Raw genomic sequence first — 12,699 nt, forward strand, 5'->3', positions numbered from 1 at the left:
TGTTCACCGTGGAGAGAAATGCAAATTCCTGACTTAATAATTTAAAAAACTTTGTGTGACATGATAATCACAGTGGGTCAGCTAATCTAATACAAACTACTCTGCTTTTAGAGGCAGTTTGTAAACCAAAGATGTCCCTTATTCTAAATTCCCTGTGGTAGAAAATCCAGAGAGGCAGAGAAATATAAGTATGTGATAAACGGCAGTTAATCATGGCATTTCCATTCAGCATGACCACAAGAAGAAAAATCACTTACCAACAACAGTTATATTGTTGCTGTAGTTCAACTGGTAGAGCATGGCGCTAACCAGTTGGTGGGTTCAATTCCCAAGGAAAACATGCTGGCAATCTGTGTACATTGAACGCACCATGTCATTTTGGATAAAAGAATTTGCTAAATGCAATAATGTAAATGTAAAACCTATAGGCCATAAAACATTACCTCCCATACCTGCCAAAAGGCAGCTGATACTGAGGCCGTTTTAAGAACTGTTCTGTCATGGTTCATCAGTCCCAAAAACGAAAACAATGTATAGTGATACAAACTGTAAGCTGTGTCTGAACAAAACAAAGCACTAGAACATAACACCTGAAGACCAAACACTTGCAACTCATGTTCATGATATTAAAACATCCCAACATATCTTACTATATTACCATTTAGACAGTTACCATTTGCAATAATTTAACTATTATATTTCATCTAGATATCAAATACTGATTCCTAAAACTGTTTGGATGTATCCACATTAGAAACTAACATTCTCAAACAAATTAATGTGTGTGTGTGTGTGTGTGTGTGTGTGTCTGTGTGTGTGTGTGTGTGTGTGTGTGTGTGTGTTTTCTTACCAAAACAACAACTACATTTTTAGGTTTAAGCATTAATTTAACTTTGATAATGTGTATATTTTTTTTCAAAATAAAGAAATGCCTTGCACATCAGCTATTGTATCTAAAGTGAGTATCATGACTACATTTAAGACTTGTTGTTTTAGTGTAATAATTTATGCATATTTGCTCTACAAAAATGCTTCTATATATCATGAAATTGTTGAATTGTACTGTTTAGTTTCTCATGCTCTAAAAATTGAATACATGTCATGAATTACCTATTTTAGACTGGCAGTGGGACTATTTTTGACGTTTGTATGATGAACACCTGATGGAATTAATGCTTTCGTTTCATTCTGAATGTTCTCCATCTGTTCTCTCATAATGAATCATAACTAAATAACACAAAAGAACACATCACTGTCTGAACACACCAAACGAAAGTAAAAACAAGGCTTAGTTTATTTGTGAAAACAGGTTTTATTTTATTTGCCAACAGCTATAGCTTGTGAATTTGATTTAGTAACAAACCAGATTTAAGAATGTTTTATTGTAGGAAAAATAAACCTCTCGGAATGGTTTACATGTACCCCTAAAGCTCATGGCAATTTATTGTGGTTGTGCTTCCTCTAGTGGTTTAGATAGGCAGTGCAACAGCAAAATTAAAATGCTGATTTGGCACACAAGTGTGATTGAGATACCCCATACTGAATAAGTGAAAATTGTGAGCTAACAGAGCTTGATAAGTAACAAAATAAGGCAGAGAATCATTGAGCATTCAGGATACAACAGTATCCTTATTTAAGTGTTGATTTGTCTACTTGATTTCAATCCCCTGGATCCTGACCTCGCCTTCAAGGTGCATATATTTGTACTTCTCAGCGCCTTGACGGTTAGGGAAGTTAATCTGAGAACCATCAGGAAGAGTCACCAGGAACTCCTCATTGCTGAACTTGATTTTTATCTGAAGGAAGGAAATAAGATAATATGTTAATTAAAATCCTGAGGGGCCATTAAATTTCATCCACAGCCCATTTATTATGGTTACCATCTGCTTAAACAGCAGTTTCATAAAGATATATACGAGTCTTGCCTGGAACTCCTCGTTCTGATTAAATGGAAAGCTGGCCTCTCTGTGCTCCTCACACCAGTTGCCGCCCTGGAATGAATTGCACACTACAGTGCGCTGGTCACCGTGGGCATCAAAACGAGGGTTCATGTGTAGAGCGATGTCCTCGGCACTGTGACCAATGTTAATGGCAAAACTGCAAAAGAGCAAATGGGAAATATGACTCCTGGTGCTTTTAAAGTCCTGAATTTGAGAAGTTGCTTTGCGGAGACTTACTTTGTGGAATCGGCACTGGGGACTCCTGTAAGAGTCAGAGTCTGTCCTGTCTTAAAAGACATATTCTGCACAAGCACACCCTGTTAGAAACAGAGAGAGCTGAAGTTAGTCTTTATTTGTAATTTGATTTTCTTTTTGTATATCTCACACACTACTGGCATGAATAGCCAAACATGTGTATCCACTTAAATTTGACTTGTACAGCTGGGCACTGTGCCTGGTTTTCCCTATAAGCCAAATAGAGACTGTAGCTATAATGATGGAGTGGACAGAATCAGCCTCACATAAGCAATGCTATCAAATTTTCCAATGCGTTGAAAGGAAAATCCTAGTCCGATGGTGAAAGGCAACGAGCCAGACTTGAACTTGAAAAAACTGCAGATTTGGCACAGTTGTTCTATTGGAAAACCTATGCATGGGTTCTGTCTGAAAAATGGTATACACAACTGTCATTTGAGCGGTACCCTTTCAAAATGTACTAATATGTACTTTAAAACGTACTAATATGTACCTTTCAGGGGTAAATTTAGCTTTTGTACTTCAGGGGACCACAGTGACAGCTTTGTACCCTTTTTTCTGAGAAGATGGATACAAGAAGAGCTATCTTTTAATCATTCAATTTTTAAAAACTAGTGGCTATGCCATCTCTGAGAGATTTGGTGTAAGTTTTGAAGCCAAGATGGGTCAGCAGCTGCAAGATGAATTACACAAGGCCTCTTTATGTGACTCACAGCTGCCAAGGAAAGTAGATTTTTATAGCTGTTGTAATGATGGCAGAAGAGATAGGCTACAGCTGGCTGAATAGTGGAGAGAAAGGAGGGTCAAAACGAAAGATAGGATGAGGAAAAGAAGGAAAAAAGGCACTTAGACTGAGAATGTGAAAGAACAGATGTGTAGCAGAGGTGAATTCTTTCCACATTAGTCAGTGTGAGTAACAGTAAACCAGCGCTCAGACAGAAGCTGCTGCAGAATGAAACTCTCAGAGCAGTGCAACATTTCTGAACTTTCGAAACTGCTGATTTTAACTGCAAAAGGAAGCTGGCCAGTGATGCTCAGGCTTTCGGATTAGCATAGTGAAGAATGACTGAGTCATGCTGCTTCCGCTGAGCTGTAGAGAAAGTGAGCTAAAGGTCTCCTTCTCAGTGCCTTTGGGTACTGGATGTTTCAGACCATAGTTGGGCTTGAATTGGCCAGTCTTGCTTCATTTCTAGAAATGCCAGAGGATTGAACATGTTAAGGTAAGATGAATTACCCTGAAATGTTGAAGGGTTACAGACTACGTGTATTGCAAACACAATAGCCAAGGCTACAAAGCTAACCTTTGTCTCTCCAGTCTTCAGTGTCACATAATCCACCAGAAGTCATTCTAATATGCTGATTTGGTGCTCAAGAAACATTTATTATTATCACAGTTGAACATGGTTGAGCTACTTGATTTATTTGATTGAACATTTATTTGAATTTTTGTAACAATATATAGCGTAAGTCTTTATTGTCACTTTTGGTCAATTTAATGCATTGTTTCTGAATAAAAGTATTCATTTATTTAATAAAACTTTTCAACTATGTGTGTCATATGATCTGCAGTGCTGGTTTTCTTTTTACTTGATGTGGTTATGCCACTATGTCACTGATTTGATTTTTGAAAAGTTTTGTACTACTTACAGAAGCTTGTGAAACACATAAGATACAGGCATTTTTTTATTAATTGCATTTCTTAATATATTTCTAAATACCTTACAATTGTGGACAAAAATTTTTACGTAATGTAATTAACCAGTACAACATTGTGATAGAAATGGATTATTAAATTAACAACATAACAGCATTAAAGTAAGTGCACTCGAGGTATGTGGAGGTCACACCCATGCACAATGCACGTGGGGGCACATTATTCTATAATAACTATACAATGCACCAAACAGACAGCTGCACAGTATCAATAACCATAAACACCAGACTTCAGCTGCTACGAGCTCTGTATTATTTGTGCTAACTCAAGATAGAGAAGACATTCTAACATATGCATATAAACAAACCTTAAAAACACAATTTGGCTTAAAACTAAAGAATAATGTATCGTTTTAAAATTACTCACGCTCATTTTGAGTTCCTTTGAGACCCAATGAAGTGAAACGAAGTGTCTGGGAGAAAGCTGCGTTGTGTGGAGGGCTTCTTATGTCCACTGGGGACTAGGAGTGTTCTTGACCGATGTTTATTTCAACCAATTGGGTTTCTTTGCCTACTATATCTCGACCAATCGCAAAAAAGGCATGTGGATTTAGTCTATTTCTAGACATAGCCTGGTAATACTCTATAAATACTTCTAAATAATTAAAACAAACGACCATAACCACAATGAATGCTGGTGTACGTTGCAAACTGAACATAATTAATGTAATTATCCGCTTGTTGCCCATAACTGATCTACTTATTAAAGCTTTATTAAAACAATTGGCTACAGTTTACAAGATATTTAACGTGTTATACAATTGCCATGCTTATGAATTGATTGAAAAATGTCACACGTTGTAAAATATATTGATCATGTAACGAAAATAAGTCATGATGAGTTGGTATGAGAGGTGATGTATTTGTGGTCTGTGTGCTGGAATACTGGTGACATGAGGGTGTGGCACTCCCAGTTTGAGCTGCTTTGTGAAACTGATCAGCATTTTAACACCACATTGTCGTTTGTTTATTAATCTAAACTGTTTTAGCATTCGGTGCATAACATTTTTTATTTTCTTTCTTTTTTCTACGTAAGCTATGGCTTAGTCTAACAACTAAATATTTGTATAGGGCTCCAGGATGTGTCTTAAGACAGTCACAAGATGCTAACCGCAAACACAGGAAAAGATTAGAGAAGTGAGAACTTAGAGGGACCCTCGGCTTATAGGGCTATGCAACATGAAAGAAAAAATGACAGCTTAATACAAAGTAAATTTGACAGATAATTGTATAGTCTATAATATGCACTTTTCTCATACAGAGCGAAAGCGTCGATTAACTGGTCCTAAACAGGACTTTAGGATCTCGCTTTTGTCATATGAGAAAATAAGGTTGTTACAATTACGCACAGGCAATAGCATGTTCAAATAATAGCTGCCTGCATGCACATCTTCATTATCATTATTTATCATCATCAAGATGCTCAGCCAGGAGGAGAGAGGGTTTCTGGGGCCTCGTTAAAATCGAATGCGAAATGCACTACTTTAAATGACTGGGGCCAGTTGCATGAACTGTCTAACTAGCAGTTAACCAAATGACAGTCAGTCTTACTTTCTGGATTCAAATTAGACCAATCTACGTTTTTATGTTTTAAAAAGTTATGACCAGTCATGCAGAAAAAAATAAATAACTTGGCTAGTCTAAGCAGTTTACACCAGGCCACAGAAGCTATTTAGACATAATGGAAGTTTTTTTCTTTAAGTTAAATAGGTATTTTTATAACGTACTTTTAGACAACAATAGAAAATCTACTTGTTGAGATATTTTGGGCGGTGCTTGTGCACAACCATCCCAGTGTGGACTGACACACACGAAGAAATTCACACATGCATCTTCCGTAGTCTCTAGTAACAGCATCAAGCAAGCAGACTTGTGTGATATTAAAAGATGAACTGTACACATCCAATGACAGATAAAGAAGGGGAAGGAATGTGCCACAAAACAAGAAAGGAAGTCATACACACCTTTCAAGTCAACTTGTTCGTTATGAGTCTTTTAAATACACTTCCATGGGATGTAAACAGAACATTGCAACATGTTAAGAAGCTATTTCAGATGTTCAGATGATTTGTACAACTATTTATATATGAGCTGCATTTCTCTCTCTCTTTCTGTTATTTGGTTTTCAGCAAAGTAAATTAACAGTTGTAATGTTTATATGTTTTTCCTGTATCATCTCTACTTCTATGAATAACGCAATGGTTTTTGCGGTCTTTAGACAGAGAAATGATGACTACAACAACTTCAGACATAATTGTGGAAATTCTTCAGAAGGTAAACAAGCTATTATGAAAGTGAATTCATTATTTAAACAAGTAAATCTGACATCCCGCAACTCCATGCCATTTTACTTGTGATTATTGTTTATGTGGGATGAATAATTTAAGATGCATGATTTCTGTCATTCAATCAAATAAGCTAATTTGGACAATAGACAGAAATTCTAATAAATTAATGTAAATTCACTTGAATGACTTCCTTCATAATTTTAGTAATTAAAAAAAATCTATTGTATTTTATCATTTATACATTGTTTCTCATAATATTTTATGTACAATGAAAGAATGACTGTAAGTGCACACTGTTGATCACCTCCGTGTTGTACATGCAGGACAGTGTTAGAGCTGGGTAGTGGAATTGGACTTCATCTTCAGCGACTGCCATCAAACTGTCCTTCAGAGGCTGAAGGACAATATCACAAACTGCTTAACTAACTGTGACGTCAACAGTGCGTCAGTGTGTGTGGAGGAACTGGACTGGGAAAACGTGTCTGACAAGCAGCTGCAAAGAATACAGGCCAACACCATCATTGCCGCAGGGGACACAAAACCCAGGGATATTTGCAGGAATACACACACATTATATAGTTTCATATGTGATTTATTTTCATTGATTGATTGAAAGGTCTCTGAATCTGATCACATGAAATTATGATTTTCAAGAGGTTTTTAGTAACATTACTGTGTTTGTTTGAAACAGATGTGGTGTATGATCCTGATATTATTGCTTATTTGGTGAGACTGCTGAGCATGTTTCTGAACTGCAAAGTTCAAGAAAAACATCCTGATGTTTACATTGCATCTACTGTACGCAACCCACAGACGTATGACTGCTTCAAGAAAGAATTAGGTAGGTTTCATATTATTAATAACATTCTTTTCTAGTCTATTAATGCAAAATGTTTTCTTATTAACTGATTCCCCATAATGAAGGCAATGTTTTTTTTATTTACAGAAACGGCTGGATTCAGACACGTCATCATGAAAGATTCTGTCATTCAAGTATTTCCATACAACCGAGCCTCCACTATAGAAATGATCAAAATATATGTATGACAAAAACGATCTCTTTGTAATAAAGTATTTATTTACATAATATTTACAAGGATAGTGTGCTTTTTATTCTCCTATTCAAGCCTTTCCCAGTGGCATTGCTGAATGCCGATTATCCCATTGTGGGGACAGTTAGCTTAAAAATATGTACCCTGTGCAAATACCTGACAGTAACTTTCCATTGAATGGGAGTCAAAGAATTTGAGAGAATGTTACATAAACCCATCACCTAGACAGTCAGTCGCAGTGCTCTTTAATAAGTGGCAGGACATTTTGGTCCCAGTTCTCATCCCAGCGCTGCTGCCCGCTTTCCCGTAGATTCTTCCTGAAGATGCCCAGGTTCCCCTGATCACTAGGGAAGTCTGAAAACAGAAGCTACAGAGATAGTAGAATTAGCTGGAAGCATTTAATATTAGCCAGATCTTTGAAGGCGCAGTATGTAATATTGACAAGCTAGAGCATTGGTCTCAAACTCAATTCCTGGAGGGCCACAGCTCTGAGTTTAGCTCCAACCCTAATCAAACACACCTGATCCAGCAAATCAAGGAATTCAGGATCACTAGAAACTTTCAAGCAGGTGTGATTTGGAGCTGGTTGGAGCTAAACTGTGCAGAGCTGTGGCCCTCCAGGAATTGAGTTTGAGACCACTGAGCTAGAGGTTGAAATAGCTACTGCAGTCCAAATTCACAAGGGGGAGGATGCACAACAGGAAGTGACGGAACATCGTAAGTTGATAAGCTGATTTATCTGCGTTTTAATATGCCTCTGATCATAGAGCTTTTTAGATGGATGCAAAGGCTTTTAGGTTGGGTAGAATCTGCAATCTCTGACCCAGTTCGTTTGCTGCAATAAGCTGTTTTTTTTTCCGACAACTGGCAACCCGGGGTGTCAAAATACTATTGGGTAAACTGGCAGTGGGTAGAATCATAGGCCAAAACAGACATTCTATAATGGAACACACATTTTCAAGTTGAATAACTGGCTGTAGAATTGTTTTTTGGAGAAACACTTATGTGAACTTAGCATGTTTCCTAAATATCTGAAAACATATGGCATTTTTATGCTTTAGCATAGTCAAAAAGTTACATACAGCACCTTTAAAAAAAAATCTTGATTTTGATTTTTGTGTCATATAGAGTAGTTTTGTAATTAACAGATGTCTTGCCTTTAATTGTTCAGACAGCTCCTTGGAGTCTTTGAAAATGAGCCCATTTTCCTCATGTTTCACCAGTTCATGCAAGCTAGCAAGATACAGAAAATGAGCAGATGACACCCAACATAACCTACACCTATATAAAAGACCTACTATAAGGTGTATAAAAGACCAGTCTCACATTCTTACCACTGAAAGTGTATGGCACAGACTGGTAGACAACATCCAAACATGTCAACCACTTTCATTGGAAGGTCAAGACCACTGGAGGATTTGTGCAAGCAGACCCCAAGATCAGCAGAACCTGTGCCGAAATCATCATACTCATGTAAATACGTGTTTTAGGCAAAGACCCTGGTCTTTGAAGTTTATCATGCCGTTAAAGAGATCCTCTCACCAAGTAAAACTGGATAATCCTCTGCTTCCAGCCATGGAGTGCAAATCTTGATATGTTGTAATTCTTTAGAGTCAATCAGCTTCTTGTAATACTCCTTCTGAGGACCTTTACCTGTATGGATATATTGCAGTGTTTGAAACACAAACACAGGCATTGGTCCACAGATGATTTTATGGACATTTATACATATTAGACATTATGGTGTACCTGTAATCACACAGACCAATGATGGAAGTTTGTGCCCTGCCTCAACAAACATCTCATACTCTATTGGAGACAGAAATAAATAAATCAAAAGTTAGAGAATACATAGTCTAATAGGTTTCAATACATAAATATGCAACCGTAAATTACAGAAAAGGTTGTGATACACTACAGTTCAAACGGTCGGTAAGATTTCTTAAAATGTTTTATTCAAATTTTTTGATTAAAAATGTAGCAAAAACAGTAATATTGTGAAACATATTATTTCTATTGTAATATATTTTAAACTGTCAATTATTCCATTACTCCAGCCTTCAGAGTCACATGATCCTTCAGAAATCATTCTAATATGCTGATCTGCCTTATGCTCTTATTATCAACGTTGTAAACAGTTGTTCTACTTATTATTTTTTTATGGAAACTGTCATATATTTTTTTGCTAAATAGAAAGGTTTTTTTTTCATATATATATATAAAACAAATTGTACTTTTTTGTCTATTTTTGGTCAATTTAATTGCATCTTTGCCAAATATATGTAATAATTTCTCACAAAAAAAAAAAAAAATTCTTACTAACCCCAAACAATACAGTAGTATATATAGAGAGATAAAATAATAATAATAACCTTCAAGAGCTTGTAAAAGAATAGAGAAGTCTTCGTCCTCTGAACATAAAACATAAATAATGAAAAGTTAGGACATTTCAGTTAAAGGAATGACGGATAACATCCCTATAACATCTCAGTGTAGACACACTGACCAGTCCAGCTGGTGCTGCTGATAAGCAGAGCAGGTCGTCCAGCAGAGCGCGTCACAGCACCTGTCTGAGTATTACGCTCTGTGAAGGCTGTCAGTTCCATGTACTCCTTAGTGACATCAGGACTAAGACATTACAAAGAGGAATATAGGATAAATTTATAAAATGCCAAAGACTAAATTGCGTGAACCAATTACTGCTATTATCTTTAAAAAAAATTTTATACTACTATATGCGTGACAGGAAGGAATGGGAGCAAATGGTTCAACGGGGAAATACTTACCTAGGCCTAAATGGTAAATAAGTACTGCCCAATCTGATAAACAGCTCATGTTGAAGTTTCAGAGGCGTTTCTCTAAAAATCAGGGGTGGCTTGTCGTATAATGTGGTTGCCCTACAATTGCAAAACCGATTAACTGGCTTGTCTTAAAAGTAAACTGTTTTACTATTAATGTTATTATATAAGTACTTATATAATAATAATAAAAAAAGTAAATCAAATATAAAATATTATCTGATTTAACTCAATATTCCAGTTTTTCCGAAGATCTTCTCTCATGGCGTTAGTGACACATAAGTTATGATCCGAGAAACATCCAAAGAGCTTCTCGTACCTGCCAATAACACAATGCACAGTTCAGACGATTCCCAAACATGGCTTGGAACACATGTCCTACCAGGATAGTTTTCAAAAGCGTTACTTACCATTTTGCCAGCTTAACAATTAAATGATTCTGCCCATGAGTAAGAGCCATTATGGTGTATCCATAGTTGTGCCAGTCTATGATGAACTGGTTTCCCCTGAAACGACTTGCTATCCATGTCACTGCTATAGCTGGCAGTCCAGGAGGATTCTACAGAATGCACACGTGACTTAGAATTTCACTTTAAGACATGATTACATATAGAAATGACAGTAGAGAGATACCTGCATAATGATATAGCCTTGGTCCTCAATCCTCATCAATACATAAAACAGCTGGAAAGTCTGGAATATCACCTTCGAAGCATACCTGAAAATTTTGGGGCCAACTGAAAGGCAAAATGCATTTCACATTCTTTATATCAGAATGAATGTGCATGGACTTTTGTGTTTTTATGTTTTCTATCTGTGTATATATTACCTGTAAGCCCCTTTAGTTCTGAAATGGGAAGTATGTCTATCCTGTCATCCTCAAGAATGTCTTGATGAGGTTTAGTACCTATATGAGCAACATACCAGTGTTAAGAGGTATAAAAACTAGCCCTGTGACCTGTATATGCAATGCACATTTAAGTGTTTATTAGCATGCCTTGCATTCAATCATGGGGGAGATTTGACATCTCATGCATAAAAGCAAATATTGGTGCAATGTACAGTGCATGCGTTAAAATGTATATACCAAGGAAGCCAATTAAGCTGACATTGTATCCATGTCTGCCGAGAGAGAGCGCATGATACTGCATGCGAGGACTGCGCCCTATATCTCCCAGCACCAACACGCAAACGTTCAGATGTGCAAGTTCATCACGCCCCTTTAATCCACTGGCTAGTGCAAAAATAAGCACCACTACAGCGACTGGTAGAAGAGCCCACGACAAGCTTAACCCCGATAAAAACCCTAAAAGAACCAATGAAACTGTCACTACAGCTACCGCCGCATTGGCATCCGCCATTGTGTTTTCCTGATTATGACGTGGCTGAATGTAGGGCAGGATATTTAAAGAGACACGAACCACTGGCGAGCCAAGAGCAGGTCAGTTCAAACTACAGTATTTTGATGTGAATAATTTCTTAAATTATACAGTTACCACTAATAAATACATTAAACATTAAATGAAAATCACCTCAGTGGTACATCGGGAGATGTAGAACAAGAAACTGTTGAAGTTTGCAGAAAACAATTTGATATCATTTTATTATGATTTTTTTTAAATGTCTGCATAGTGAGGTAGAAAATAGCATTGGTCCTGACTTTGGCATGCAATTATTAAAGATTGAAACAGTAAAGCAACATAAAAATGACCGCAGTGGTACTTGGGGAGATGTAGAACAAGAATTTGCAGAAAACAATTGTATTTTTTATTTATGAATTTTTTAAAATATGTATACCAACACCAAGTGTCTCAGGCCAAAACATGCATAAAACATTTTACAAACCCATTGCAAATGTTTTATTGAAAGTTTAAAAGCCTACAAATACAATTAAACAATAAAATACCATTAAATAAGAAATGCCAGAATAATGTGTTATTATCTATTAATTGACTGTGGTTTAAGTTTGATACGCGGTCCGACTCCGACCCACTCTTAAAAAAACTGATTTGCAAAGGTTTCTTCGCTTCAGGGCCATCGCTGCCACGCGACGCGGTGTAGACGCGCGACCCATCTTTCAGCGCAGAAGGCGTGACTGGGTTTCGCCTTCAAAATAAAGGGAAAAAGCTACTGGACACACCACTCGTCCCTTAACTATTTACCCTGTTTATTTTGTATTCTCAAAGCTCTTAAAATGTGGTATCCTTTCCTTGTGCTTCTTGTTCTGTCGTCTACAATTGATTTATCAAATCAGGATGTGATTGATAACATACTTATAAGTTTATCCAAGGGAATCGCATACTTTGACACGCAGGGCAGAAACATCAACCTGGACGGTGTTGTTGGATACCTAATACTTCAAGGTAAGCCATTATTTTACATATTGGATTTTTTTTAATCACTTTGTTTACTCGATTGTTTGAGTGCCACTTTAGGTTTGAATTGTGAACATTGTTTCAACATATACTGATCGTAAGGTATTTTTTCACTCGTGTAACAATTGACCGACACTGGATCAACTGAGCAATGGCTTTTTTAATGGAATTGTATTCTTCGTTGCGCAGTCCGTTGAGGATCTCCTCGCGCAATCAATATTAATGACTATCATTTACCTTAAACACGATTTTAAAAATATGATATGTAAATCCAATAA

The 12,699-nt window shown here is 36.7% G+C and overlaps 3 protein-coding genes across 3 annotated transcripts; 1 reads left to right on the forward strand and 2 right to left on the reverse strand.

Moving 5' to 3' along the window:
• Positions 1-1,277: 1,277 nt before the first annotated feature.
• On the reverse strand, positions 1,278-4,387 carry LOC306862133 (beta-galactoside-binding lectin-like). The gene is made up of 4 exons (XM_079404783.1): positions 4,276-4,387; positions 2,178-2,257; positions 1,926-2,097; positions 1,278-1,796 (listed from the first exon to the last, which is right to left on the reverse strand). Exons 1-4 carry the CDS (start codon positions 4,279-4,281, stop codon positions 1,650-1,652), a joined length of 405 nt encoding a protein of 134 aa, XP_079260909.1. The 5' UTR covers positions 4,282-4,387; the 3' UTR covers positions 1,278-1,649.
• Positions 4,388-6,137: 1,750 nt separating this feature from the next.
• Positions 6,138-7,243, forward strand: LOC306868443 (protein-lysine N-methyltransferase EEF2KMT-like; the record flags this gene model as incomplete). The annotated part of the gene is made up of 4 exons (XM_079414607.1): positions 6,138-6,182; positions 6,531-6,636; positions 6,888-7,037; positions 7,143-7,243. The coding sequence occupies 4 exons, from the start codon at positions 6,138-6,140 to the stop codon at positions 7,241-7,243; spliced, it is 402 nt and encodes a 133-aa protein (XP_079270733.1).
• On the reverse strand, positions 6,774-11,423 carry LOC306862127 (chitobiosyldiphosphodolichol beta-mannosyltransferase-like). Its single transcript, XM_079404773.1, has 13 exons — positions 11,134-11,423; positions 10,876-10,953; positions 10,680-10,783; positions 10,457-10,605; positions 10,276-10,365; positions 10,035-10,145; positions 9,755-9,876; positions 9,621-9,659; positions 8,998-9,057; positions 8,791-8,901; positions 8,583-8,697; positions 8,406-8,481; positions 6,774-7,615 (listed from the first exon to the last, which is right to left on the reverse strand). Exons 1-13 carry the CDS (start codon positions 11,405-11,407, stop codon positions 7,478-7,480), a joined length of 1,467 nt encoding a protein of 488 aa, XP_079260899.1. The 5' UTR covers positions 11,408-11,423; the 3' UTR covers positions 6,774-7,477.
• Between the last annotated feature and the right edge of the window lie 1,276 nt (positions 11,424-12,699).

Source organism: Barbus barbus, assembly GCF_936440315.1.
Source record: "Barbus barbus genome assembly, chromosome: 4".
NCBI classification, from domain to species: Eukaryota; Metazoa; Chordata; class Actinopteri; order Cypriniformes; family Cyprinidae; genus Barbus; species Barbus barbus.